Source organism: Castanea sativa, chromosome 6, assembly GCF_040712315.1.
Source record: "Castanea sativa cultivar Marrone di Chiusa Pesio chromosome 6, ASM4071231v1".
Classification (NCBI taxonomy): domain Eukaryota; kingdom Viridiplantae; phylum Streptophyta; class Magnoliopsida; order Fagales; family Fagaceae; genus Castanea; species Castanea sativa.
In genome coordinates, this window is record NC_134018.1 from 44,094,702 (window position 1) to 44,119,035 (window position 24,334).

General features: G+C 37.3%; 3 protein-coding genes across 4 annotated transcripts; 2 read left to right on the forward strand and 1 right to left on the reverse strand.

The window, feature by feature from the left end:
• The first annotated feature begins 285 nt into the window (after positions 1–285).
• On the forward strand, positions 286–5,711 carry LOC142640019 (uncharacterized). The gene is made up of 7 exons (XM_075814133.1): positions 286–482; positions 2,330–3,797; positions 3,960–4,509; positions 4,879–4,976; positions 5,094–5,166; positions 5,449–5,561; positions 5,643–5,711. Exons 1-7 carry the CDS (start codon positions 286–288, stop codon positions 5,709–5,711), a joined length of 2,568 nt encoding a protein of 855 aa, XP_075670248.1.
• A 7,327-nt stretch (positions 5,712–13,038) lies between these two features.
• LOC142639081 (sorting nexin 2A-like) lies at positions 13,039–18,311 on the forward strand. 2 transcript variants are annotated; one of them, XM_075813179.1, is made up of 5 exons: positions 13,039–14,444; positions 15,175–15,384; positions 15,586–15,846; positions 17,659–17,745; positions 17,854–18,311. In XM_075813179.1, exons 1-5 carry the CDS (start codon positions 13,455–13,457, stop codon positions 17,932–17,934), a joined length of 1,629 nt encoding a protein of 542 aa, XP_075669294.1. In that variant the 5' UTR covers positions 13,039–13,454; the 3' UTR covers positions 17,935–18,311. The 2 variants fall into 2 exon arrangements, with proteins under 2 accessions (XP_075669294.1, XP_075669295.1); XM_075813180.1 differs by lacking the exon at positions 15,175–15,384.
• Positions 18,312–18,600: 289 nt separating this feature from the next.
• Positions 18,601–21,749, reverse strand: LOC142639077 (putative leucine-rich repeat receptor-like protein kinase IMK3). Its single transcript, XM_075813172.1, has 2 exons — positions 19,523–21,749; positions 18,601–19,424 (listed from the first exon to the last, which is right to left on the reverse strand). Exons 1-2 carry the CDS (start codon positions 21,510–21,512, stop codon positions 18,811–18,813), a joined length of 2,604 nt encoding a protein of 867 aa, XP_075669287.1. The 5' UTR covers positions 21,513–21,749; the 3' UTR covers positions 18,601–18,810.
• Between the last annotated feature and the right edge of the window lie 2,585 nt (positions 21,750–24,334).

The following is a 24,334-nucleotide window of genomic DNA, read 5'->3' on the forward strand; positions in this document are numbered from 1 at the left end:
CAACCAGAGAATGGTTGTTCACTCCAAGAACAAGACTTTGATGTGCAAGGTGTTTCCATCCAGTTTAGGGTCAATGGCGATGAAGTGGTTTGATGGCATGAAGGAAGGTTCAATTAACTCCTTTAAAGAGCTTACGAGGGCCTTTGGTTCTCAGTTTGTAACTTGTAGTAGGGTTCCTCGGCCTTTAGATTCCCTACTATCTATGGCTATACAAGAGGGAGAAACCTTGAAGACGTACTCTGACAGATACTGGGAGATATTTAACAAGATTAATGGGTTGATGACATGGCTATAAGAACATTTAAGGTCGGCCTACCTACTAAGCACGGTTTGAGGAAATCATTGACAGGGAAGCCAGTTAGTAATATGCGTCAACTCATGGACCGCATTGATAAGTATAAGCGGGTCGAGGAAGACCAGCAACTAGGTAAAGGCAAGGCTAAGGTGGTCCCTCAGGATAGGAGGGACTTCAAGTCAAAAAAGTACAACAATAGTTGTCCTCGGCGGGATTTTTCTGGGGTAATCTAGGGCTGCTGCTGCTCAAGTGGTTAACACGGTATTCCGAGAACCAGTTCATCGAATTTTAGAAAAAAAATTAAGAATGAACCATATTTTCAATGGCTAAATAAGATAGGAAGGGACCCCATGAGGAGCAACTAGAGCCTTCATTGCCAGTACCACCAGGAGTGAGGGTAAACAACGAAGGACTACAGAACTTTGTGAAATCACTTGGAGCCAGTGGCGGCGCCACGTTATGGTCAGGGTGTTCCCAGGAACACCCTGACTTGAAATTTATATATATAAATTTTTTTTTTTTACCCTTAAAAAATAAAATAGGAACACCCTCAATTAAAATTAGGAACACCCTCACATTAAAAATATATATATATATATTTGTTCTACTTCCAAGCCAAAAAAAAAAACCCAAAAAAAAATTTCAACTAAAATGTGAAAAAAAAAAAAAAAAATTTGTAACAGAGAAAAAAAAAATGTAAGAGCAAACTGCAAACGGATCACAGCAAGCCCAACAGAGACAGATCACAGCAAAATGTAAGAGAAAAGAAAGCGAACAGATCACAGCAAGCCCAACATCAAGCCCACTGCCCACGGCAAGCCCAACAGAGACAGAGGAAGCAAACCCACGGTTTCTCAACCAAAAAAAAAAATTACAGACCCATCAGAAACCTCAAATCAGTTCAGAGTTCAGTACATCATCACTAAAGCTCTTCTCAAAAAAATTAAAAAAAATTAGTAAAGCTAAACAAACCTAAAAAAGGAGAAACAGAGCAACGGCGCTCCCCTTCGAAGTTAGATCGATCCACCGTCCACGGTTCTAGCCGCTCATCGGACATCGGAGATCGCCAGATCGGTCCAGCTCCAGTCGCTCATCGGAGATCGGCCTTGTCGCATCGGAGACGGAGATCGGTCCGCAACTCCGCAACATCCAGTCGCAGCGCTCATCGTCGCCGTCGCCATCGCCGTCGCCGTCGCCATCTCAGGTATTTCTCTCTCTTTTTCTCTCTAACTCTCTGTCTCTCTCTCGCCTCTCGGTCTCTCACTCTCTCTATACTCTCTCAAGTCTCAAATCTGAAATGAAATAGGAATAAATGAATGAAATGCCTTTAATCTTTATTTATGACTCTCTCTCTCTCTTTAGTCATTATTAAATTTATGACTTTGTTTGTTTGTCATTTTGTCTGTCTGTTTGTCACTTTGTCTCGTTGTTGAACTGGACCAACTGGTGATCCGTGATTGGCTGCTGATTCCAGTAGCACTCAGTTTTGCTTTTCTTTTCTTTTCTTTTTTTTTAAAGTTAAAGTGTTACTGAGTGCTTGAAGCACTCAGTAACACTTTAACTTTATTTATTTTTTTTTACTTTTTAAATTTGACATTTTGCTTTTGGCTTTATCTTATGATTGAATCTTATCCGTTGATTGGTGTGTAAATTGAAATGTGTTGGTGTTGCCGTGTTGGACTATTGATGTGTATTGATATTGGACTCAACTCAAAGGCATTAATTTTCTTTTAGCGTTATTGTGATTTATAAAATTGTGATTGTGAAATTTTCTGATTGGTAGCTAGATTTTGTGAAATTTTCTGATTGTCTTTTAGCGTTAATAATTTAATTTATCAATACATTATAAAAGACAAAAAAAATTATATTATATTAGACTAAACAACAATTAATAATCTTATAATTAAATGAAACAATAATATAACAAATTATAATTTATAAAAGACAAACAAATTAATGAAACAACTAAATAATAATTAATAATTTATTGATATTTCAAATAAACTTATAATTTATTTTTTATTCTTTTGCTAGAATTATGGACAAATACTTGATAAAAAAACCGCATACCCAAGATTCATCTCCTGTGCAAGATTCATCTCCATCTTCTAAGCGAAGTCGTGTTGACTTTAACTTAGAAAATCTTCCTTCAGATCCTGGGCTACGACAAAAGATATCATCTTATCATCCTAATAATCATGATGAAATAAGAAGATATTATTTAGGAAAAGGCCCTTGTCGACCTCCTCATGATTACCCGGTATCATATTTTTCTGGAAAGCCCCGTCGATTTAGAGTCGAATGGTATGAAAATAGAAATTGGTTGGAATATAGTATAGCCAAAGATGCAGCATTTTGTTTTTATTGCTACCTATTTGGGAAAGATGTTGGTAAGCAAGGAGGAGGTGACACTTTTGTAACGAAGGGATTCAGACTTTGGAATCAGGTTGGGAAGTTAGATTCCCATGTTGGAGGAGTTAATAGTGCTCATAACCAAGCTGTCAAGAAGAGTGAAGATTTACAGAAGGAAAAGCAACACATTCAAAGTGTCTTGGTTAAGCAATCAAATCAAGATAAAGCTAATTATCGGATTCAATTAAACGCAATAGTTGATTGCGTAAGATTCCTTTTATTCCGAGGATTAGCTTTTCATGGTCATGATGAATCTCAAGGTTCAAGTGATAAAGGAAATTTCCTTGAGCTTCTACAATTTTTGAGGGATCACAATGAATCTATCAATGAAGTGATGCAAAATACTTGGAAAAATTGCAAGCTTACCCATCATGATATTCAAAAAGACATGGTGAATGCAATTGCACGTGAAACATCTAAAGCCATCATCGAGGATCTTGGCAATGGGTTCTTTTCAATATTAGTTGATGAGTCACGTGATATCTCAGTGAAAGAACAAATGGCACTCGTTCTTCGTTATGTGAACAAACAAGGAATTATTATAGAGCGGTTCCTTGGTATTGTACATGTAGCAAGTACCACCGCTTTGTCACTCAAATGTGCTATTGAAGGTTTACTTTGTGAACATAATTTGAGTTTATCGAGACTACGTGGGCAAGGTTATGACGGAGCTAGTAATATGCAAGGTGATATCAATGGTCTCAAAACTTTAATTTTGAAAGAGAATAAGTCAGCATTTTATGTCCATTGTTTTGCTCATCAACTTCAATTGACACTTGTTGCCGTTGCTAAAAATCACATTAACATTGCTGATTTTTTTTATGTGGTTAGTAATTTAGTAACTGTTGTTGGAGGCTCTTGTAAGAGACGAGATGCTCTTCGAGATGCTCAATTTGCCAAAATTAAAGAAGATTTAGAGAATGGTGTACGAAGAAGTGGACAAGGTTTGAATCAAGAGACAAATCTTAAACGTCCTGGTGATACACGTTGGGGATCATATTATGGGACTATTCTCAACTTGATTTTGATATTCTCTGCTGTTGCTGATGTACTTGAGATTATTGAAGAAGATGGGCTCTCCGACCAAAAAGTTGAAGCTCGATCTATTATGAGGTCAATTCTATCTTTTGAATTTGTTTTTGCTCTACACTTGATGAAAAACATTTTAGGGATTACAAATGAGTTGTCAATAGCATTGCAAAAAAAAAATCAAGATATAGTAAATGCTATGGATCTTGTTAAAGTATCTAAGCAACGATTGCAAGTGATGAGAGATGATGAATGGACATCTTTATTGACTGAAGTGTCTTCATTTTGTGCCACACATGAAATTCCTATCTTGAACATGGATGAAATATTTGTAGTTAGTGGGAGGCCGCGACGCAACACCCAACAAAATACAAATTTACATCATTATCGTGTTGAGCTATTCTACACAGTCATAGATATGCAACTTCAAGAGCTAAACAATCGTTTTTCAGAGGTGAATACCGATTTGCTAATTTGTATGGCTTGCTTGAATCCAAGTAATTCATTTGTGGCTTTTGATAAGGAAAAGTTAATACGTCTAGCAAAGTTCTATCCATATGATTTTCCTGGGACAGATATCTTGGCACTTGACTCTCAGCTTCAGAATTTCATTTTTGATATGCGCAACGATGACTTGTTTTTAGAGCTTCAAGGAGTTAGTGAACTTGCTGAAAAGTTAGTGAGCACGAGGAAGCATGAGACTTATCCATTAGTCTATTTGCTTGTGAAGTTAGCTTTGACCCTTCCTGTTGCTACTGCAACAGTAGAAAGAAGTTTTTCAGCAATGAAATATATAAAGAATGAACTGCGCAATCGAATGAAAGATCAGTGGATGAATGATTGCTTGGTTGTATATATTGAAAAAGATATAGCTTGTAGCATTGATAACGAGACTATCATGCAACGATTTCAAAATACGAAAAATTGTAGAAGGCAATTGTAAATTTTATGTATTTACATGTTTTTTGATTGTTGTTGTCAATATATAAAATTTTCTTTTTATTAGATCGTGTAATTTATACTTATTAAGGAACACCCTAAGAAAAATTCCTGGAGCCGCCACTGCTTGGAGCAACTGGTCCGAGGTGGTAAGCTAAAAAAAAAAATTTTGTATCACCCTAATGGGCAAAAAGGCTGAGCAGGGTTAGGATCTCAGAGGGATGCTTCTTCAAAGCCACCTCTGGGCACAATCAGCGTTATTCTTGCAGCCCCAAGAAGGACTGGTTCTCACCCCTCTAAGGTACTATCCATAGCTCAGCCACATGCAGGGGACTTGTCCTCTGAGCCAAAGAGGAGTAGGATGGAGGTTTGACCAGCATTGAGTTTTTATGATGAAGATAAGGTTGGAACCATGCAGCCACACGACGATGCCCTGGTGGTCACCCTTAGAATAAGGGGTTATGATATGAAGAGGGTGTTGGTGGATCAAGGTAGTGGAGCAGAACCTTGGTTATGCCTAATTCCTCGAACCACTTACCTTAGGTAAATTAGCACTACGAAACAATTAACTAAATGCTAAACAAAACCTCGGCCATGTCAAGTTCCATGAATCACATGCCTTGGGTAAATTAGTAACCAATCTAGCTATGATGTCCAATCAAGATCCTCATTGTGGTAATCTAAGAGGAGAGAACCACTTATACGTCACTTGAAGCATTTGCAAGTATGTCCACAATCAGTTCATAAGCTAATTGTCCTTTACAATTTCTTAGATCTACTATTAAAGGGAAGGTTGTGTGGAACAATAGATGGACGGATGCTCCACCATTCTCTGGGATCAGTTAAAAGTCTAGTGATATGCAGGGTCCTTAAGGTTATGCCTAAGGTATGTTTCTGAAACAGATGGTATATTATGTTGAGATTATAAACTTGGATGGTTTTGCTAAATTTGTTGTTGATTATATAGGATGTAACAACTGCATTACCACTTATGAAGATAGTTGAATTAAAGTATATTTCATTTTATGTTAGCTAAGTGTGAAAGTTATGTTCTCTAAGTTAAAGTCATTTTTGGTTGAAAAATGCAAACTTGGAGAGCTTCACTTATTTAGTAATTAATTATGTGAAGTAGGGCAATGATGTTGTCACTTACACACATGATTTTTAAAGTTAAATACATATCCATTTGTCAATTCAAACACGATTGTTCCTTATTCTTATACCAATTAAGTGTAAAAGCAAGGCACAGGATATGTCAGAAACTAGCATAGAACATGTATAATAAAAACTTTATGATTGTCATTAAACCAAGCCTTGAAAAAAGGCAATTTGATTACAAATTTGGAAGGCCAGAAACAACAATTAAAAAAAAAACTACTACTCTAAGAACTACTTAAGCTTAAGTACAAGTTTGTCCTTTGCTGAGCCCTTGGTGGGCTGAGCAAGAGCTGTTGTTGAAGAAGCTAGGCCTTTACCCTTGAGGTCCTCCTTAGTAGGCATAGGCAGAGTGGCGAGGATGAGCTCCATATTGTAGGGAGCCTCTTTCTCCTTGGAGGGGTCCTTAGGGGCAGCTGGAGGCTAAATGACATCATGGGCCACTTCCCTGACTGTGTCAGCTTCTTTTTCAATAATCTCAGGCTACTTTGCCTCCTTAGACGGACTGCTAGAAAAAGGAAGGACCTTAAATGGGCTGTCCTTGCTAGTGTTTGCCTCCTTGGAGGCAGTATTAGCTTTGGGGACAGAGGAGCTAGAAGCACGGATGGCAAGAGGGTAGTACACACTCTCTGCTCTCCTGAGGGCAGAGGAGGCCTTAACCCCAACTTAGTTAAGGGCCTTGTTCCACACCTAGAGGCAGTAGTACCTACACACCTTCGAGATCTCAGCCCTAAGGGCCTCTTCGATCTCTGCCACTCCTGCCTCAGACCTGTCTTGCTCAGCTTGGTCCTTAGCCTTCTCGGCCTCCTCCAATTTCTTTGTCAGGACTTTTATTTGATTTTTGGCCATGATGAGCTCGTCTTCGGCCTGACAGAGCTGCTTGTGCTAAGCCTCCGCCCTGTTTAAAATAGCCTCGATGCTTTTCATATCCCATTCAGCTTCGGTTAGCTTAGTATTAAGCTCTTGTATCTTTTTTTCCGCTAATTCGAAAGCCTTCACGGCAGCAATGCACCTAGACTCCTCCTTCTTCATTGATTTGTGGGAGCTGATGACTATTTCCTCAGCTCTGTGGGCAGCTTGGACAGCCTTTCAAAAAAAAAAAAACCTAGATTAGAGAAGTCAAGTATAAATTCGAATATAAAAAAGAAATAAATAAATATAATAATATAATAATAACAAGATGAAGGGGGTAGTTGGTGGACTTACCAGAGCGAGGTCCCTCTTCAGGCTGAGGAACACCTCGTGTTTTCTCATTGACCTTAGGTTGGCCATGTCCCTGGGCAGCAATAAGGCCTGCTCCATGGCGTTGACGACATAGCCAGCCCTCCCTTGTTGGAAATCCCTGATGGAGGCGTCAGAGGTCAGTGCAACTCCGTCCAACACCAGGGTAGGAGACCAAGCTGGAGCAGCTATCTGAAAGTCACCTCTCTTCTCCACCATTGTCTGCATTAGTCTGGCCTGTTTAGACCCCTTTTAGGGCTCGGCCTCCTTGGAAGAGTGGCTCTTTCCCCCTTCCACCACCTCTTCATCTCTCTGATCCCTCTTCCTTTTAAGATCAGCAGGGTCGGGTCATTCGGCTTGGGTGGATGGAAGGGTGGGAGGTTTGGTCTAGGCAGCCTTCTCTAGCGCATGGCCTTCTGCCTGGAACTCCATCAAGTCTTGAAGAGTTGATATGGTCCTACGTTGGATTACCATAGCATCCGGGATGGCAAGATCTTCTTATGAATGACTCACTTGTGCTGGGGGGAGAAGGCAGAGGTCACCAACCGAGCTTTCTAAGAAGGAGGGTAGGTTGAAGACTTTGAAGTCGTCTTCAAAATCTGAGACTTCAACTATCTCTTCCTCCTTTTCTTCTTTGATAACAGGCTGGGAAGAGTTAGCTTCTTCGGCTGTATACTGGAGTGGCAAGGTTACTTCAAGTACACCTCCTAGAGTGAGGCTGGTGCTGAGGAAAGTTGGGGCAACAACACTTATCTGATGCAAGCACGGGTCTTTCGCCTTTATCACAAACTTCGGCGCCTAGAAACTTGAAGAAAGAGGGTTGTAGTTGAGGATAAGGTGGGCCGCTCTTAATTGATTGTCATTGTAAACGAAGACCTTGGCTTTAAGTATTTTGTCTAAGTATGGCTAATTGACAAGATTTAGGTTGGGAACGGCAGCGCTTATCTGCAAAACTATTTAAAAAAATTTATCAAAAAAATGGTATGAATCAAAGAAAAATTCAAGTGCAAGCACAAACAAAGAGAAAGGGGTGCAAAGAATGTCAAAGAGAAAATTGGGGTGACTTTAGAGTAATAAATCTAGACTTAAGAACCCCACCTAGTATCCCATCTCTCATCGGGCAGTGGAAGCCATCATGCCACTCCCCTGAAATGATTAGAAAATCTTTGTTCATGCCATTGTTGGAATCAGGGAGGCATGAGATGAGCCTAACCTCAAGAACCCTAATTTTTAGGTAATATCCCTGCCCTTTTAAGAGGTGAAGGTTGTAAATCCAGTTGATGTCATGGTGGGTGAGGTTCAGGCCCATCCTCTCATTGAGGGCGTCTACACTACCTAGGATCTTAAACATGTTTAGGGCACACTAGGTAGGGGAGAGCCGGTGAGCTATTAAGTAATCCCTAGTGACTCTACCTATGGGGATTCTCATCCCCCCCTCTATAAAGGCAATCATAGGGATTACTACTTCTCCCTCTTGCCTCATGGTGTGTCACTCCCTTTGTTTACAATACCTAATGGAAACCCTTGGTGGAATTCGGTATTGGGTCTTAAAGTCTTCTATACCCTCTAGGGTGTTTACCAAGTAAGCGAATCTCCCCATATACGTAAAAAAATTAAGGGGATTAAGTGGTCGAGGTAAAATTGTACAGGCCGAGGAAAAGAAAAGGATTTAACTATAAAGAATGACCGAAGGGACTGAGAAAAAGAAAGAAAGAAAAAATCGCTAAAGACTACTTACGGAAACGAAGTATGCAAAAGTGAAGTATGTGAAGTTTCTGGATAGTATATATATGAGAGAGAAAAGCAAGCGGGAAAGTTCTCACTCGAATTCCAGTAAAAATCCCCAGCCGTTGGATCCCCATCGTACCGTAGAACGTGGGGAACATGGAGTCGCAAGAATTAATTACAGGTGCGTCCTGGATGTCAAAACGTCGAGAGCGTGCTACTAGGCAATTGAAAAAGCGCCTACACAGATTGGAATGATATGAAAGAAGAGAAAAATTGGGATTATGGTATCAAAATCCCTTTCTTTTTCGAGGAGCAAAAGAAGGAAATTTTAAGGGGCTATTGTAGGGATGATGGGCCTAAGATTATATATTGGGTCGTGGGCCTTGTCCGAGGACGCTCAGTGGTCCGAGGATAGATAGATGATAGGGAAGACATAAGAGTTAAAACGCCACGAACAAATTATGGCTGCAAGGGTTGATGAAAATAGTCCGAGGAGGAATGCCTTCTCGACTAAGCAAAGCAGAGGTAAGAAAGATTGGTCCGCTCTCGAGGGCAACACTTCTAAAGATTCTACTGATAAGGATAAACATCAGGGAAGCATAGGACAAAGGGAATCTAAGAAATATCTAAGAGAATAGTGTTACCACCGCATTGAATGCTTTGCAGCTAACCATCTGACCGCATTAATGTGGAGATGATACTTGAACAGTGGCCAGCAGCCTTACAACTGCTCCCAAAGATTTCAGGAAGATGCTGATGGAACCAGGATCAAGGCCAGCAGCTTAACCTACACGTGGATGGTGGAGATGAAGGGAAGAGGGGTATATAATAGAGAAAGAAGTCCATAACAAGGGGGATCGGAAATTGAAGAGAAAAACATTGTAGCAACAAGAACTGAGCTTGTAACCAAATTCAAAAAATACATATATAAGATCTAGTCTCCTTGGATTGTGTCGAGGACGATTTTCTTTGGACAAAATCAGTTTATTCTTGTTTTCTTACCATCTTGGCTCACTGAAATTGCCATCTAATTCATTAAAGCCTAGTTTTCTAATTCACTCTCTACAAATTCATTGTATTGGGCTCTTTGGGCATAGATCATTTTCCTTTTGGGCTTAAGCACCAAATCACGCCCTTACAATATGCTTAAAAAAAAATTGATGATTATTGAATTTTTTTTATGGGTGATTATTAAATCTTAATTTTGCTCACTAAAGGGCTTAGATGTAGTCAACTAATTTTGATCATTTCATTTTCCTAACTTTTTGTATTTTTTTTTTTTACTTACTAATTGTAAGTGAACTTGCTTAAATTGCAAGACATATGTTCAAAATATTTTTCATTGCATACAAAAATTGATTGAAATTTAGTTGGATCTCAATTAGTTTAACCAACTAATAACCGCTTATTTTTTTTAAGAGGGTTTTTTCTTTTACCCTATCCCTTCCACCTTGATGTTTATGTAATTTAGTTGTCTACATATTATTGGATGAAAATGGTCTTAGTCAATGGATTATGAATTTATAGAGAATGTTTAGGATGTCAACTGATTAACAGCTAAAAAAAAGGTAAAATAATAATAATTAAATTTTATGCAAGGATTTAATCTTTTGAAGGATTGAGAAGAATTATCAAAGAAACAAGATAATGAAATTACTTTCGTTGTGTACATATGAAATTACTAATATCCTATATGTTTAATAGTCCATTCTTAACATGAATAGGAACAATTGAATATTTCCATGTGAAATAATATCATGAAAATTATTAAATAACCCAAACTTAACATCAATTGCATCACTACAATTCAATTCTACGATTTGATCTAACCAAACACTTCACACATCCAAATTCATTAAAACCCATTTGCAATACAAGAATCTAGATAAGTTTAACCATTTGAATATCAAAATTCATGTATATTCATTTAAAAAGTCTAAAACAAATTCTTATCATTTATTGCAATTTAATATGATCCTATGAATCTTTAAAATCATTTTATTATAAATAGCGAATGAAATATTAGAACACTATTTCAAACCAAAAATATATATATATATATATATATATATATATATATATATATATATATATGAATACTTTACAAAATCTTCCTAATGACATGTTGGTGGAAATATTTTCAAAGGTGAGAAATTATTCAGCAACACTATAATTGGGAAATATCAAGTTAAGGTATAACAAAACAACTTTTTCAGTGTATATATACTAATTTATTTGCCTCTAAATAAGTTATGAAATCTATTAATTCAATTCTTTTATTTTTCTTAATCAATTGCAAAAGTTTCAATGAATTAACAAAAAACATATTGGTCCTCCAAAGAATTCGACTCACTTCATATTTCAGTCATCTAATCCTCCTAGATGACAAAGCAAAATAAATTGATTTTTTCATGTTATGAAACAAAGAATCCCCATGCACTACTCATAATGGGAACATACAAATCAATATCAATATATATATAAAAGCAGAGACCTCATGCGGAAATGCATGAGGTTCTGCCATATGGCGCTTTGTATGAGTACTTTTTCGTTTAGCCTTTCACCTCCTATCTTCTTATCAATGATTAGTTTAAGCCATAAATGCAGAAAATTAAAAGGTTTGATTTTACTCCCTTTTTCAACTTCTTAAACTCTTCTACTTTTAATTTCATTAATTTAAAAAATGAAAGGTTTTCTCCATTCAATGTTAGTTTTCATGTTCCTTTATATATTCTGGTTTCACAAACTATCAAAAGGCCAAAAGAAATGTAGGACTGGAGAGATAGAGAGACAAAGAGTGAGAAAATTAGTGTAAAAGAGAGTCTGAAATTGGCTTTGGTTTCAAGTGCATATAATCTAAGTTTCTTAATAACTTAACGCTATCAAAGCTTGATACAATGCTTTAACAACATATGGTGTTTCTAAAAGGTATGTGTTTTTTGTCTTTATTTATATTTTTGGAAAGTGTTTAATTTTTGTAAGTGATCAAGGTACTCAATTAAACGTGAGATATGAAATAGTATAAGTTTAAATTTCTCTGCTCAATTGCTGTTTTATTTTTAATCTCTTGGCATGTATATTTAGTTTTGTGAATTAGAAATTATAAACCTTAAATCTTAGATGTTTAGCCTTCAAAAGTTCACGTTTTCTTCTTCTTCTTCTTCTTCTTTTTAAAAAAAAATTCTAAAAAATTGAAATAATAAAAAATTTATATTGGAAACATCAAATGTAAGAACTAAATATACATGTACACCTAATCAAACAAAAAAGAACATACAATGGCATTTTTAGAGTCTAATTAATTATGGCTACTTATGGATATATTGTGTTACATTTTTTTTTTCATTCATTATTTAAGTGACATATAATTCATAATTGAAATTAATTTTTCAAATATTATAACACATAAGTATTATAAAATGACTAATAGTGGATACGCGCATCGCGCGGGACATCCTCTAGTACTTCTTAAAAGAAGAAGTCGTTGAAGGAAAAGTATTAATTGAAGAAGTTGTTGCATGTGGCGATTGTATTGCAATATATATTTATGGAGTCATGCTACTTTGTGAATCAAATCCTAAAGACATAGGTAACCTTTTGAAAGTTTTGAATGATGAACATGGAAAGCATAGACTTCTAAAATGACAAAGAATACTTCGACTACTTGCTGCCGGAACCACCATGTATCAAAGTCCAAACTTTCAAGCTTGCCAAAACTGGAATAGGACATTGGAACCGTGATGAACATTATCCTTATGGTTATAAAGAATTTGTGGTTATGTGCAAGAGATGCTCAATTGACCTTGAAATGTTTAAGTTGGTTAATAGGTTTTTTTAAGTTTGACAAACAAAAAATATATATTAATGTCCCTTTATATATTTTTAATAATAAAATGCAGTATTTTTTTTTTCATTGTAATATCACTTAAATAATAAAATGCAATATTCTTTTTATTTATTTATTGTTGTATCTAATGCTATATTTCATAAGATAAACCAAAAATAAAATAAAATAAAAGACCAATAGCATCACTTATATTATAAAATGCAATATTTGTTTTTTGTTTTACCAATAGCATCTCTACAAACTATAGTAGCATGAGTTACGTACTACTTTATTAACAATCTACAAAGATGGTAGAAAGTGTATGCTAGTTGCAAGAGTTACCTAGGGCCATTTCATACACTCATTCAAACACATATTTTTAATTTTTAAATAACATTACTTATTTTAACACACTTTTTCACCTACATATTTTCAAACATATTTTCAAACACATGTTACAGCCTGATAACTAATCCTAATCGGGCTTGGGTTATAGCTCCAAATCTGTCGTTTGAAGTAACGTTTTCTGCGCGGACAACCACAAACACGCATGTCACCACCTTGCGTGGCGGCATTACCATCATCTTGACAAAACAAAAACTTCCCAATTTAGATTCCCAACTTAGAAACTTCACTCCACTCCTTCTTACCTCACTCCAAAGCCCCCCGAGTTGACTCAGCCGAGTCTCCCCCCAAAACTCACTCACTCGCTTACCGTACAATACACTCCCAAGTCTTCCTTCTTCTTCACTCTCAACAAAAAAATGAGTCTTAAACCCAATCCTCCAAACTAAAACCAAAAAAAGAAAAAAACGATTTCAGAAAATTTACTTTCGTTTTTTTGATAAAATGATGTGCATAGAAGAAACTAACCTGCATGAATCTCGAGAAGAAATGGAGTCTCTAATTCTTGACGATTCATCCAACGGTCAATCTCACTCCGGTGCTAAACTAGCACCCAATCACGATGATCCACTGCTCTCGTCCTCATCGTCCTTCATGGACCCTCAAAACCCTAACTCTATCTCTATCTTGAGTTCTCACGCTTCCTTCAACGCTTTTCTCGACCCTCCTTCCTACGCCGAAGCGATCTTCACTTCCTTCGATTCTTCATCCAACGGCCACGATCAAACCCCCTTGTTTTCCTCCTCCAGTTCAAACCCTCGGGGCTCCGATTACCTCCAAATCTCGGTTTCGGATCCTCAAAAGGAGCAGGAGCTGTCCAATTCTTTGGTTCCCGGTGGAACCACGTACTACACGTATTTGATTACGACGAGGACGAGCTTACCCGAATTCGGCGGATCCGGATCCGAATTCAATGTTCGGAGGCGGTTCAAGGATGTGGTTACGTTATCGGATCGGTTATCGGAGTCGTACCGGGGGTTCTTCATCCCGCTCCGGCCGGACAAGAGCGTGGTGGAGAGTCAGGTGATGGCGAAGCAGGAGTTCGTGGAGCAAAGGAGGGTTTCGTTGGAGAAGTACCTCCGGAGATTGGCGGCGCACCCGGTGATTCGGCGGAGCGAGGAGTTGAGGGTTTTTTTGGAGGCGAAGGGGAAGTTGCCGCTGCCGAAGAGTGTGGACGTGGCTTCGAGGGTGATCGACGGCGCGGCGAGGCTGCCGAGGCAGTTGCTTGGTGAGGAGGTGATTGATGTGAATGAGGTGGCGCAGCCGGCGAAAGGCGGGAGGGATTTGTTGAGGATGTTTAGGGAGTTGAAGCAGGCGGTGTCCAATGATTGGGGCACCGCGAAGCCGGTGGTGGTGGAGGAGGATAAGTGGTTCTTGGAGAAGAAGGAGAAGTTGATGGAGTTTGAGCAAGAACTTAGCAACGTGTCTCAACAGGTTATTGTTTATGTGCTTTGTAGTTTATGTGTAAAGATATTAGAATTTGGTACTTGCATGGTTGCATTTTGAAAGAGAAATCAATGAATAATAGATTAGGCATTGTAAAGTTTGGGACTTGAACAATAGGGGTTTAATATGAATGAAGGTGTCGTGCAAAATGAATTTGTATGTTGTGTGTGTGTTTGGATAGGAATTTATGGTGATAATATGTTGCTTCATTTGGAATGTGACTATGAGAAGAATTGGTGCATTGTAAACTTTGGCACTTGAACATTATAAGTTTGGTTTCTATGAATGTTTTGTGTGAAAATGAATTGGTGTGTTGTGTATTTTTTAGATAGAATGATGGTGAGGATCAAAATCTTTTGTCCCACTTTATACTTGACCAACTCCTGTATGCCATATGTCATATATTTTCCATTTTAAAATTTTGGTTTCTTTATAAGGGAAAAAATGGACGTGGCAGGCTGCGATTGGTGGAGCATAAGTGAAACGCTTAGAACAGAAGATTTTTATTCCTCCATATGGGATGTGACAAGTGGGATGAGTTTTAGGATACAATGAAACAATGTCCTTTTAAAGTGAAAAATATTTCTGAATGGCGGATTTGACAATAAACTTATATGTAAAAGCGCAATGGACAATGAGTGGGTTATTTAAAGGTGTTCTTTGGCGGTATTCTTGGTTTTTGGTAGTGAATGTTTGGTATGAATGATTGTCTTTGCAGGCTGAATCGCTTGTAAAAGCTCAGCAAGACATGGGAGAGACAATGGGGGAATTGGGATTGGCATTTGTTAAGCTGACCAAGTTTGAGACGGACGAAGCAGTGTTTGACTCTCAAAGAGAACGAGCTGGTGACATGAAAAACGTTGCAACTGCTGCTGTTAAATCAAGTAGATTGTACCGGGAGTTAAATGGGCAGACAGTCAAACATTTGGTAACTAACAAGAGTTATTGTTATGCATTCAAATTCGAACTTTATAATCTAGGTGATCCATAATAAACATAAATATTGAAAGATTTCTTGAAAACTCTCTCCATAGTATTACTAGGAAACTTTCTTAATTATGGTCCACTGTCCTTCATAAGGAAAATCTTCTCACTGCTGCACTTACCATATTGTTCCATTATATTGCAGGAGAAACTCCATGAATATCTAGGGATAATGTTAGCTGTGAACAATGCATTTTCTGACCGATCAAGCGCTTTACTAACGGTCCAGACGCTTTCGTCAGATTTAGCTTCCTTACATTTAAAGATTGAGAAGCTTGAAGCTGCTTCAGCAAAAATATTTGGTGGAGACAGGTCCAGGTTGCGCAGAATAGAAGAGTTGAAAGAAACTGTCAGAGCTACTGAAGATGCTAAGATTTGCGCTGTGAGAGAATATGAACGGATCAAGGTAACCTAACTGGTTTTTTTGCTAAGGCAACTAAACTTAGGCTCTATGGTTTTGATGGTTAATAGCCAGCTTTAGAAACAAGTTTTATTATTTTCGATGACCTATAATGTATTATGTGCATCCAATGTGGAATAATGATTTTAGTTGATAATATCATTTTCTCTTGCTCTTTTGCCTATTGCTAAAAATTAAGATGCAATATAGCTCCCATCCATATGGGACTAGATTCTTGCATATACTTTATTATACCATTATATCCTTTCGATTATGAATATTGTTGGACATAATGTTAGCTTAGCCATAATGAATTGGTCCTTAATATCATTTTTAGTTTTAGTGTGAGCTTGGATAGTGGCAGGAGTGGCATTTTGCGCGTTTGCGTTTCATTTCCCTGGGTCCCGTGCACTGTTCACGAGACTCGCAAGTACGGAATTCAGCAAAAATAACTTTAAAACTGGGTCTCATGGTACTATTCACACATTTAAAAATTATTTTGCTACAGTGTTTTCAGTTTTCAACAATAAGCGGTATCCAAATAGACCCTTACTGCATCTTCTCACTTAATAGTCATACTATCAACGTATCAAAAAATATCAATTATGTCTTAAAGCATTTATGTAGCTGTTAAATTTGTTTATACCTTGGCTTTACGGATAGTGATCCCATTGTTTCATTCATAGAGTTCTTATCTTTATGTAGATAATTCTTTTTGTTGTATTTTTTAGGCTTCATTTCTTTTTTACATGAAGTATTCTCTTTACAATTAAATTATTCTTACCTTAAAAAAAAAACTTGGCTTTGGCAAAGCTCAATGAATGGAGGGAAAGAGGGAGGACTAAATTTATATAAAGATATTTATAGATTTGATTTTATAAAATTTTAGCCATAGAGATTGGTATACTAATGGTAAGCCTCCACATGGACCACATCAATAGTTGAGGCTAGTTCACTGAAAATGCAAGCCTTAAACTTCACTTTAAGCATGTGCTTCAAGATCAAATGAGAAGAGAATATTGTGATCCTTAGTTATTAATATGACACTGAAAGTGGCTATTTTCTCTTTCTAGATACTCTAGGAGATTCCATATCTCACACGGTGTGGAGCTCTATCTTTTGCACTATTGAAAGGAACACTTCCCCATCCAAAAAAGATCTAGCTGTTTAGATTCCAGCTGCCTACATGTTTTATATTTAGCCTCATTTGTTTTGATGGGAAGAAGAGATAAAAGAGGGGGGGGGGGGGGTGTGTGGATACTTAAGGCTTCAATTATTGTGCTTAAAAGATATTCGCTTGTCTATGTCTGTTTCTGTATTCACTTGTGTATCGGTTTCTGTATGAGAGCTTGTGGCAACATACATTGTGATGTAGGATTTAAAATTATAAGTTGCTTTGGTAGATTGGCACCAGTTCAATCATTATGCTCCATTGACTAATGTTAATTATCTTTCTTTTATAAAAATAAATAACTAGTTTTTGTTTGAACCCAGCTCAGAATGGAGCTGTTTTATTTGTTGCTGCTTTGGGATTGGCAACAGATTTATAGTCTGCCACTTGTATATGTCTAATACAATCAGTTTAGTTTAGTGTTTTCATCTTTCTAATGCATTTAACCTTCAAAAGCTTGTTTGGTAAAGTGACTATGTCTGGTTCTGGTTCTGTTTTGTTTGATGTGCACTGTGGTTTTCATGTTTCTTATAATTTGAACTGATTTTGGCATTTGTGGAGGAACGTTTACATTTGAGAGCAAACTGTTTTCCATGGAGAGACTATGCAAAGATGTGTAAGTATTATTAATGGTGAGTTATATACAGGAAAATGTCAGGAGTGAGCTTGAAAGACATGACAAAGAGAGGCATGATGACTTCATGAGCATGTTGAGAGGATTTGTTGTAAATCAGGTACCTTCTTTTTACATTGGCAATGTCTTCCTGGACAATAATAATGCTACATATTACATTTAATAAGAGCAACTTTTGGTTCTGATAATAATCTATTGCTGTTTACAGGCAGGATATGCGGAGAAGATGGCAAACGTGTGGGAGACACTCGCAGAAGAAACCAACGCATATGTGAAAGATGGCAGCTGAAGTAGTTGGCTGTTAAATTTTTGTTTTTCAGACATTCCTTTGTACTCTTTTCTGTAATTTTTGTATGTACAGTAATTGAAATTTTCAACAAGCTTCTAAAGTTGAGTTGTTAGTAACTTCATATGCTTTTTGGGTTGGTGTAGTCGTCCAGGTCATTATCATTTATAATGACCAAGATTCCTTTTGGTGAGTGGTAAAGATGTGAACTTACATAGAACTACTATTTTTTCTCCACCACTCACAACTCCCATTGTAGCAAAAATAGTGTAAAATGTTGTAGCTCTTTCACAATGCATTGCTTTTCCACAAGGTGATGTATTCAATAGAACAAAGTATTTTTAATTTTTACAACTTGTTTTCATCATTTAGCTCTGACCTAAGCTGACTCGTTAGTTGATTTTAGATTCTCTATGCAACTGTTAAACCAATAATCTGATGTTATTCATGTATGGGATGGGAGATATCTGTTTTGAGTAACACTCACAACTTGCTCACATGAAGTTGCTCACGACTCATCTGTTTTTACTTCACAATCATCCCTTCACTTAAACATCAAAACTTCAATTTGTAACTCAAGATATAGACGTTATCAAATTTTTAATTATTATTTTTTTAAGAGAAAAAAGGAAAGAAAGATGGACAGGGCAAATTAGGGTGAGCCGGAAGTTTGCAAGATTTTATCTAGTCACAATGGACACGGCATTGTGACACGGCAAAAAAAGCCATTTTATAAATTAAAATAAACTCTATTTACAGACTCTATTGCAAATTACTAGACAAAACTAATGTTCAAGAATGAAAGAATCATGGACTACTAGCTGTCTTCCTAAATATCTCTGCCACAAAAATATAAAACCCACATCGGGAAATCCCTTTTTATTCGCTTGTTGAAGGGACTCCAGCTCCATCGTCACCTGAACTGGAAGCTACCTCGGGTCTAATCTCTTCTAGTTGCTGGAGAACCTGCTGAACTTCCGGTCGAGCTGACGGGGAAGGATCAACACAATGCAAAGCCAGTTTTAATGTGTTTAGCAACTCATCACCAATTGTAGATGCATCCCTCATCAACTCTAAATCGAAAACTTCATTTGTCCACTCCTCTTTTACAATAGAGGCAACCCACTGGGGCAAATCCACACCATTCAATGCCTCACCAGGAGACTTTCCTGTTAGGAGCTCCAATATGATAACCCCAAGACTGTATACATCTGTTTTCGTGTTGGCTTTCTTGAGCTTCGAAAGCTCAGGTGCTCTATAGCCTAATGCTCCTGCAGTAGCAATCACATTAGAATTAGCAGCAGCTGTCATTAACCGAGAGAGGCCAAAGTCTGCAATTTTGGCATTGGTGTGCTCATCAAGCAGGACATTGGTGGATGTGAGGTTCCCATGTATGATGTTCTCATGTGTGTGAAGGTAGAATATGCCGCGAGTCATGCCCTGCGCTATTTTCATCCTTGTTGGCCAATCAATGGGTGTATCAGGACCACGAGCTGCAACCAAATGGAACAAATTATAATGAGGACATTTAAGTTTTTCTAAAGGAATCAAAACTAGTAGACATGGAGGAATGTGAAGCTGCAAGACTTACCATGGAGGAATGTTGCAAGACTCCCTTTAGGCATGTAATCAAAAACAAGAAGCTTTTCTCCTTTGGGTCCCAGGTAATAAGCCCTGAGTGCCAATAGATTTGGGTGCCTGATTTTCCCAAGAACATTAACCTCAGCTTCAAATTCCCTCTGACTTTTAGTTATTTTCTCTCTCAATCTCTTCACAGCAACTTCACTCCCATCCTCCAATGTGGCCTTATAGACAGTTCCATAAGTACTCTTCCCCATTATCTCTGCAGTAGCACATAAAAGATCATCTGCTGTAAAAACCATTGGTCCATCAAAATGGACTAGTTTCCCCCCTGCCTCTCCGCTTGCTTCTACTTCACCCCCTACAGGTGGGACCCCCTTTTCAGCCCTTGCAGCACCGGCTCTTTCTGTGGCCTGACCATTCTTTGCTTTTGATGCTGCCCTTTTCCTTATCAAGCAGCAGATCAATATGAAACAAAGAATGAGCAGAACAATGAGGAGGGCTCCAGCTGCTATGAGAATTATGTCTTTGGTACTTAGTTTGCGGTGATGGGTTGATCCCTTCGGAGATGGGGGCGCTTGAGAAGGACATGAAATTGAACCACTAAACCCACATAGCTGAATGTTCCCCACAAAAGAGCTTGCATTAAATTTCTGAGAGAGAGCAGTGGGAACAGGACCAGAGAGATTATTGTAAGAAACATTGAAAGAAACAAGGTTTCTTAGATCAGCAAGGGAAGCTGGGATTTCTCCACTAAGATTATTAAAGGATAAATCTAGTTGTGTAAGAGTGGAAATGTTGCCAAAAGTTGTGGGAATGCTACCCCTAAATTGGTTTCTCCTCAAATTTAGAACAGAAAGTTTATGTAATCTGTCAAGATTTTGTGGGATTTGTTCATCAAGGTTGTTGCTCTCAAGATTCAAAAGAACAAGTGAGGATAGATTAGAGACACTAGCAGGCAAGCTTCCATTTATGGCATTATTAGAGATATCCAATGTTCTTAGCCTAGAAAGACTCCCTATTTCAGCTGGGATTGATCCAATAATCTGGTTATTACTAAGCGAAATCTCTTCAAGCTCACTTAATGTGCCTAAAGAAGCTGGAATGCTTCCAGAGAAGAAGTTATGATCAACAGCTAATGACCTAAGTTGAAAGTTGTTCTTTTTTAGTGCTCCACCCCACGAGTTTGGGATAGAGCCAGAGAGGTTATTGTGTTGAAGAGCAAGGTACATAAGGGAAGGAGAGCGAGTGAGGCTAACAGGGATTGAACCCGAAAACGAATTGAGGCTTAGATTAAGCCTATAAAGTTTGGTAGAGTTTGCAAGACTATCTGGGATTGTCCCAGTGAGCAAATTGTTACTAATATCAAGTGTTTGAAGCAAAGGACATGAACCTAATGAAGGAGGGATTGAACCTGAAAGCTTATTGTTGAATAGCTGAACTCCTCTGAGATTTGGGAGAAGCCCCAATGAGGAAGGGATTGAACCTTCAATAACATTGTCATGGAGGCTAAGCTTTCGAAGAGCTTGAAATTGACCAATCTTTTCAGTGATTCGGCCTCCAAGTCCTCTCCATGGAAGCTGGACTACAATAACCTGTCCTTGTGCACACTTAATTCCAGTCCAACCACCTGAACAAGCTCCATAGCCACTATCATTCCAGCTCCTTAAGAACCCTCTGGGGTCATCTAATTCATGCTTGAATGCTTGAAGTGCTTCATAGTCAGCTTGTGTGACAACTACCCCATCCCAAATCTCGCTTAAAACAGGCTTAGTGAAACATACTGGTAGCAAAAAAAGCAACAAAAAGTGGGAGCAAAGGAAGAGATCTTTCAAAATCCCCAAGAAATGAAAAGGATCATGGATTTTAGACTGAACCTTCCACTTCTCTTTCTTATTAAGTGAAATACAATGCCAACCCGCCCTCCTTTTCATCAGAAACTCAAGAATCTGAAAAGGGTATTTGTAAAAATTGTTCAAAAGTAAAGCTTGGTTAGCCATAACCACTAAGAAATACTGTAGCAGAGTTTGAAAACAAAACAAAACAAAAAAGAATCTGAGTTTTCGCTAGTATGAAAGAGTGTAGTACAAAATTATAGAGGTGTGAATGAAACAGAAACAAAGATTAGTTGGAAGAGGGTTTTGTAGCGTGAACTGAAGGGTGGGGTTTCTCTTCTCTGAATGTGCACGTGAAGCTCAGAGAGAGAGAGAGAGAGAGGGAATCTCGTATTGGGAGAGAGGAAAACCCGAGACATAATGTCAGGTGGGGTGGGTGCTAAATGCAGTAAGGTTAGGAGGCTCTCCTACTTTACAAAGCTTAACGGCTAGTTTTTTCTTATTTCTCACCCTATAACTGTCATTATTATTATTATTATGTTTTTTTGACCGAGTTTCATGGGTATAATACCAGCTCTTTTATTGCCCTGCCGCTCCTCCCAACGGCTATCTTTTCCTCTTGGGTCTGGGACCCAGTTGTTGCAATGAACAAAAAATGGAACACCTGTGTATACCCATAACATACTTATATGAAAAATAAATAAATCTACAGCATACCATAAATCTAATTCAGCTATAATTTTTTACCCTGATTTGGTCTCTTATGATTTGTACCGAATTATGAGGTCATGTTAAAGAGTTCCATTGTACACCCCAAGCTAGAATTTTTTTTTTTTTTTTTAAATCCACCCAAGTTAGAATTTTTAATGCAATTGATTGATTTTTTTTATAAGAAGTTAAAGTCATTAATAAGTTCATACTTTTATAAGTTTTAGTTATTTTTCAGGGCAGATGAAATCCTTTTAAAACTTCTTTGAAAAGTGCACTAGAATACTTATTAACAAAAGCCATGAAAATAATATAAGTGAATCCACCTAATTATTAGATCTTGAAATTATTAGATCCTTTAAATTTCATGAGATTTATTAGATCTTGAATTAGAAACTTTTGTATAATTATGTTGGTTAGTGAAAAAAATAGTAACTTTCTTTCACCTTAAAATTTGTTAAAAAAATAGGGGTTAGTGAAAATTTTTGAGTATTTTTTTTTTTTTAAACATTACTCGATGGCCACAAAATTAAAAAGTTTGCTGACTATGTAACGAGGCGTGAGGACCACAATGTCCCTGACAGATTAAGCTTGATGACATAGGGTTTGTTTTTAAACTAACCAATGGAGTAGCTTTTTAAGGACATTATCATATTATTATTAGCTTTGCAAAAACCTACGAAGTTGAAGTGGTGGATATGGGCCCTCCTATGTGGCTTTGGCACAGTAGCGTTGACGTGGATTGCACGAATTGTACTCTTTTTAACATTAATTCTGAACTCAGTTTGAAAAGGTTTTAGGTTGGAAGGATCTCAGCTTTTGGCAGAATAGACTATAGGATAGGGTATGGACCAGGAAACCCAAAATTGTCATCGCCTCTGTTTAAGTGAAGCGGACAATGTGAGTGGTCCAGATATAATTGGAAATGGAATCCTTTGAGTTTGAAGCATTTTTTTTCCTCCAAGAATAAATTAAATATTACTTTTTTTTTTTTAGAAAAATATTTTGTGCAGATAAAAGGCCCAAGACGCCATCGCCTCTGTTTAAGTGAAGCGGACAATGTGAGTGGTCCAGATATAATTGGAAATGGAATCCTTTGAGTTTGAAGCTTTTTTTTTCCTCCAAGAATAAATTAAATATTACTTTTTTTTTAAGAAAAATATTTTGTGGAGATATTTGGAGGTCTTAAAGGCCCACGAGCAACTTGTTGCAAAAGAGGTTAATAGAAGTCATCTGAGGAGGAGTATCTCCTCGGATAAGTGAAGTAAGGGTCAAGTGGTACATCATGTGGACTAAAATGATTTTTTAGGAGGTCTTGTAGGTGAAGATATGTTTCACGGGGCACAGAGAGCAAGTACAGTTGGGAAATATCTCAGAAAAAACTGCTACTACCGCATTGAATGCTTTGTACCTAAGTCTCTAACCGCATTAATGAGGAAATAATATTTGAATAGTGATTTTTAGCCTTACAGCTATTACCTAAAGACTTCAAGAAGAGGCTGATGGGACAAGGATTAAGGAGAGCAGTCTAAATCTACACATGGAGAGCAAAAGTGGAAGGGAGGAGGAAGTATAAGGAGGAAGGTCCCAGAGAATGGGAGATCGAGAGATAAAGAGAAAACACTGTAGATTGGATATCTGTAATTAATCTTTAAGAGAGAATAAATATAAGAATTTGTTCATTGGCTTAAGTCCGAGGAGAAATTTCATTATATAAACCCATCCATCCTTATCATTTGGTGATCTTGGGTTATCATTGTTACCATATAATCTCATTAGAAACAACATTTCTGCCCACTCTTTATAAATTTATTGTATTGAGCTCTTTGGGCCTTGACCCCTCATTCTGTTGGGCTTAAGTACAAATTGCGACCTTACATATTTTATTTACAATATTTTTATAATATTTTAATAACAAATCATAGCTATTAAGTTGTTATTAATTCTAGTTAAAATCTATCACTGAAATTACTTTTTTGTCCATCAATAACAACTCGTAACAACTTTTCACTTATAATTTATTGTGAAAGTGTCGTGAAAATATTATGGACATAACATTTTTCTTTTATTAGCAAAATATAAAAAAGCTTAAATGAAAATTGGAACTAAATACAAAAGAGTGAAATAATTTGATAGTTTTGACAATGAGAAAAATATGGATGTGATCCCTTGTTATTGTAGTAGAAAGAATTAGCTATTCCATTGAGCTCTAAAAATGAATTACACTTTTTTTTTTTATGTTTGGGTTGTTGTTATTTATTTGATCCCTTATGTTTTGA

Excerpts from the sequence above, each read along its gene's own strand:
- LOC142640019 (XM_075814133.1), top strand. The coding sequence starts at position 286 with ATGGCTATAAGAACATTTAAGGTCGGCCTACCTACTAAGCACGGTTTG. Across the intron at positions 483-2,329 it reads AGGGACTTCAAGTCAAAAAA|AATTATGGACAAATACTTGA; the intron begins GTACAACAATAG and ends TTCTTTTGCTAG. Across the intron at positions 4,977-5,093 it reads CTGGTTCTCACCCCTCTAAG|CCACACGACGATGCCCTGGT; the intron begins GTACTATCCATA and ends GGAACCATGCAG.
- LOC142639081 (XM_075813179.1), top strand. The coding sequence starts at position 13,455 with ATGATGTGCATAGAAGAAACTAACCTGCATGAATCTCGAGAAGAAATG. Across the intron at positions 14,445-15,174 it reads TTAGCAACGTGTCTCAACAG|GCTGAATCGCTTGTAAAAGC; the intron begins GTTATTGTTTAT and ends TTGTCTTTGCAG. Across the intron at positions 17,746-17,853 it reads GAGGATTTGTTGTAAATCAG|GCAGGATATGCGGAGAAGAT; the intron begins GTACCTTCTTTT and ends TGCTGTTTACAG.
- LOC142639077 (XM_075813172.1), bottom strand. The coding sequence starts at position 21,512 with ATGGCTAACCAAGCTTTACTTTTGAACAATTTTTACAAATACCCTTTT. Across the intron at positions 19,425-19,522 it reads TCTTGCAACATTCCTCCATG|CTCGTGGTCCTGATACACCC; the intron begins GTAAGTCTTGCA and ends ATTTGGTTGCAG.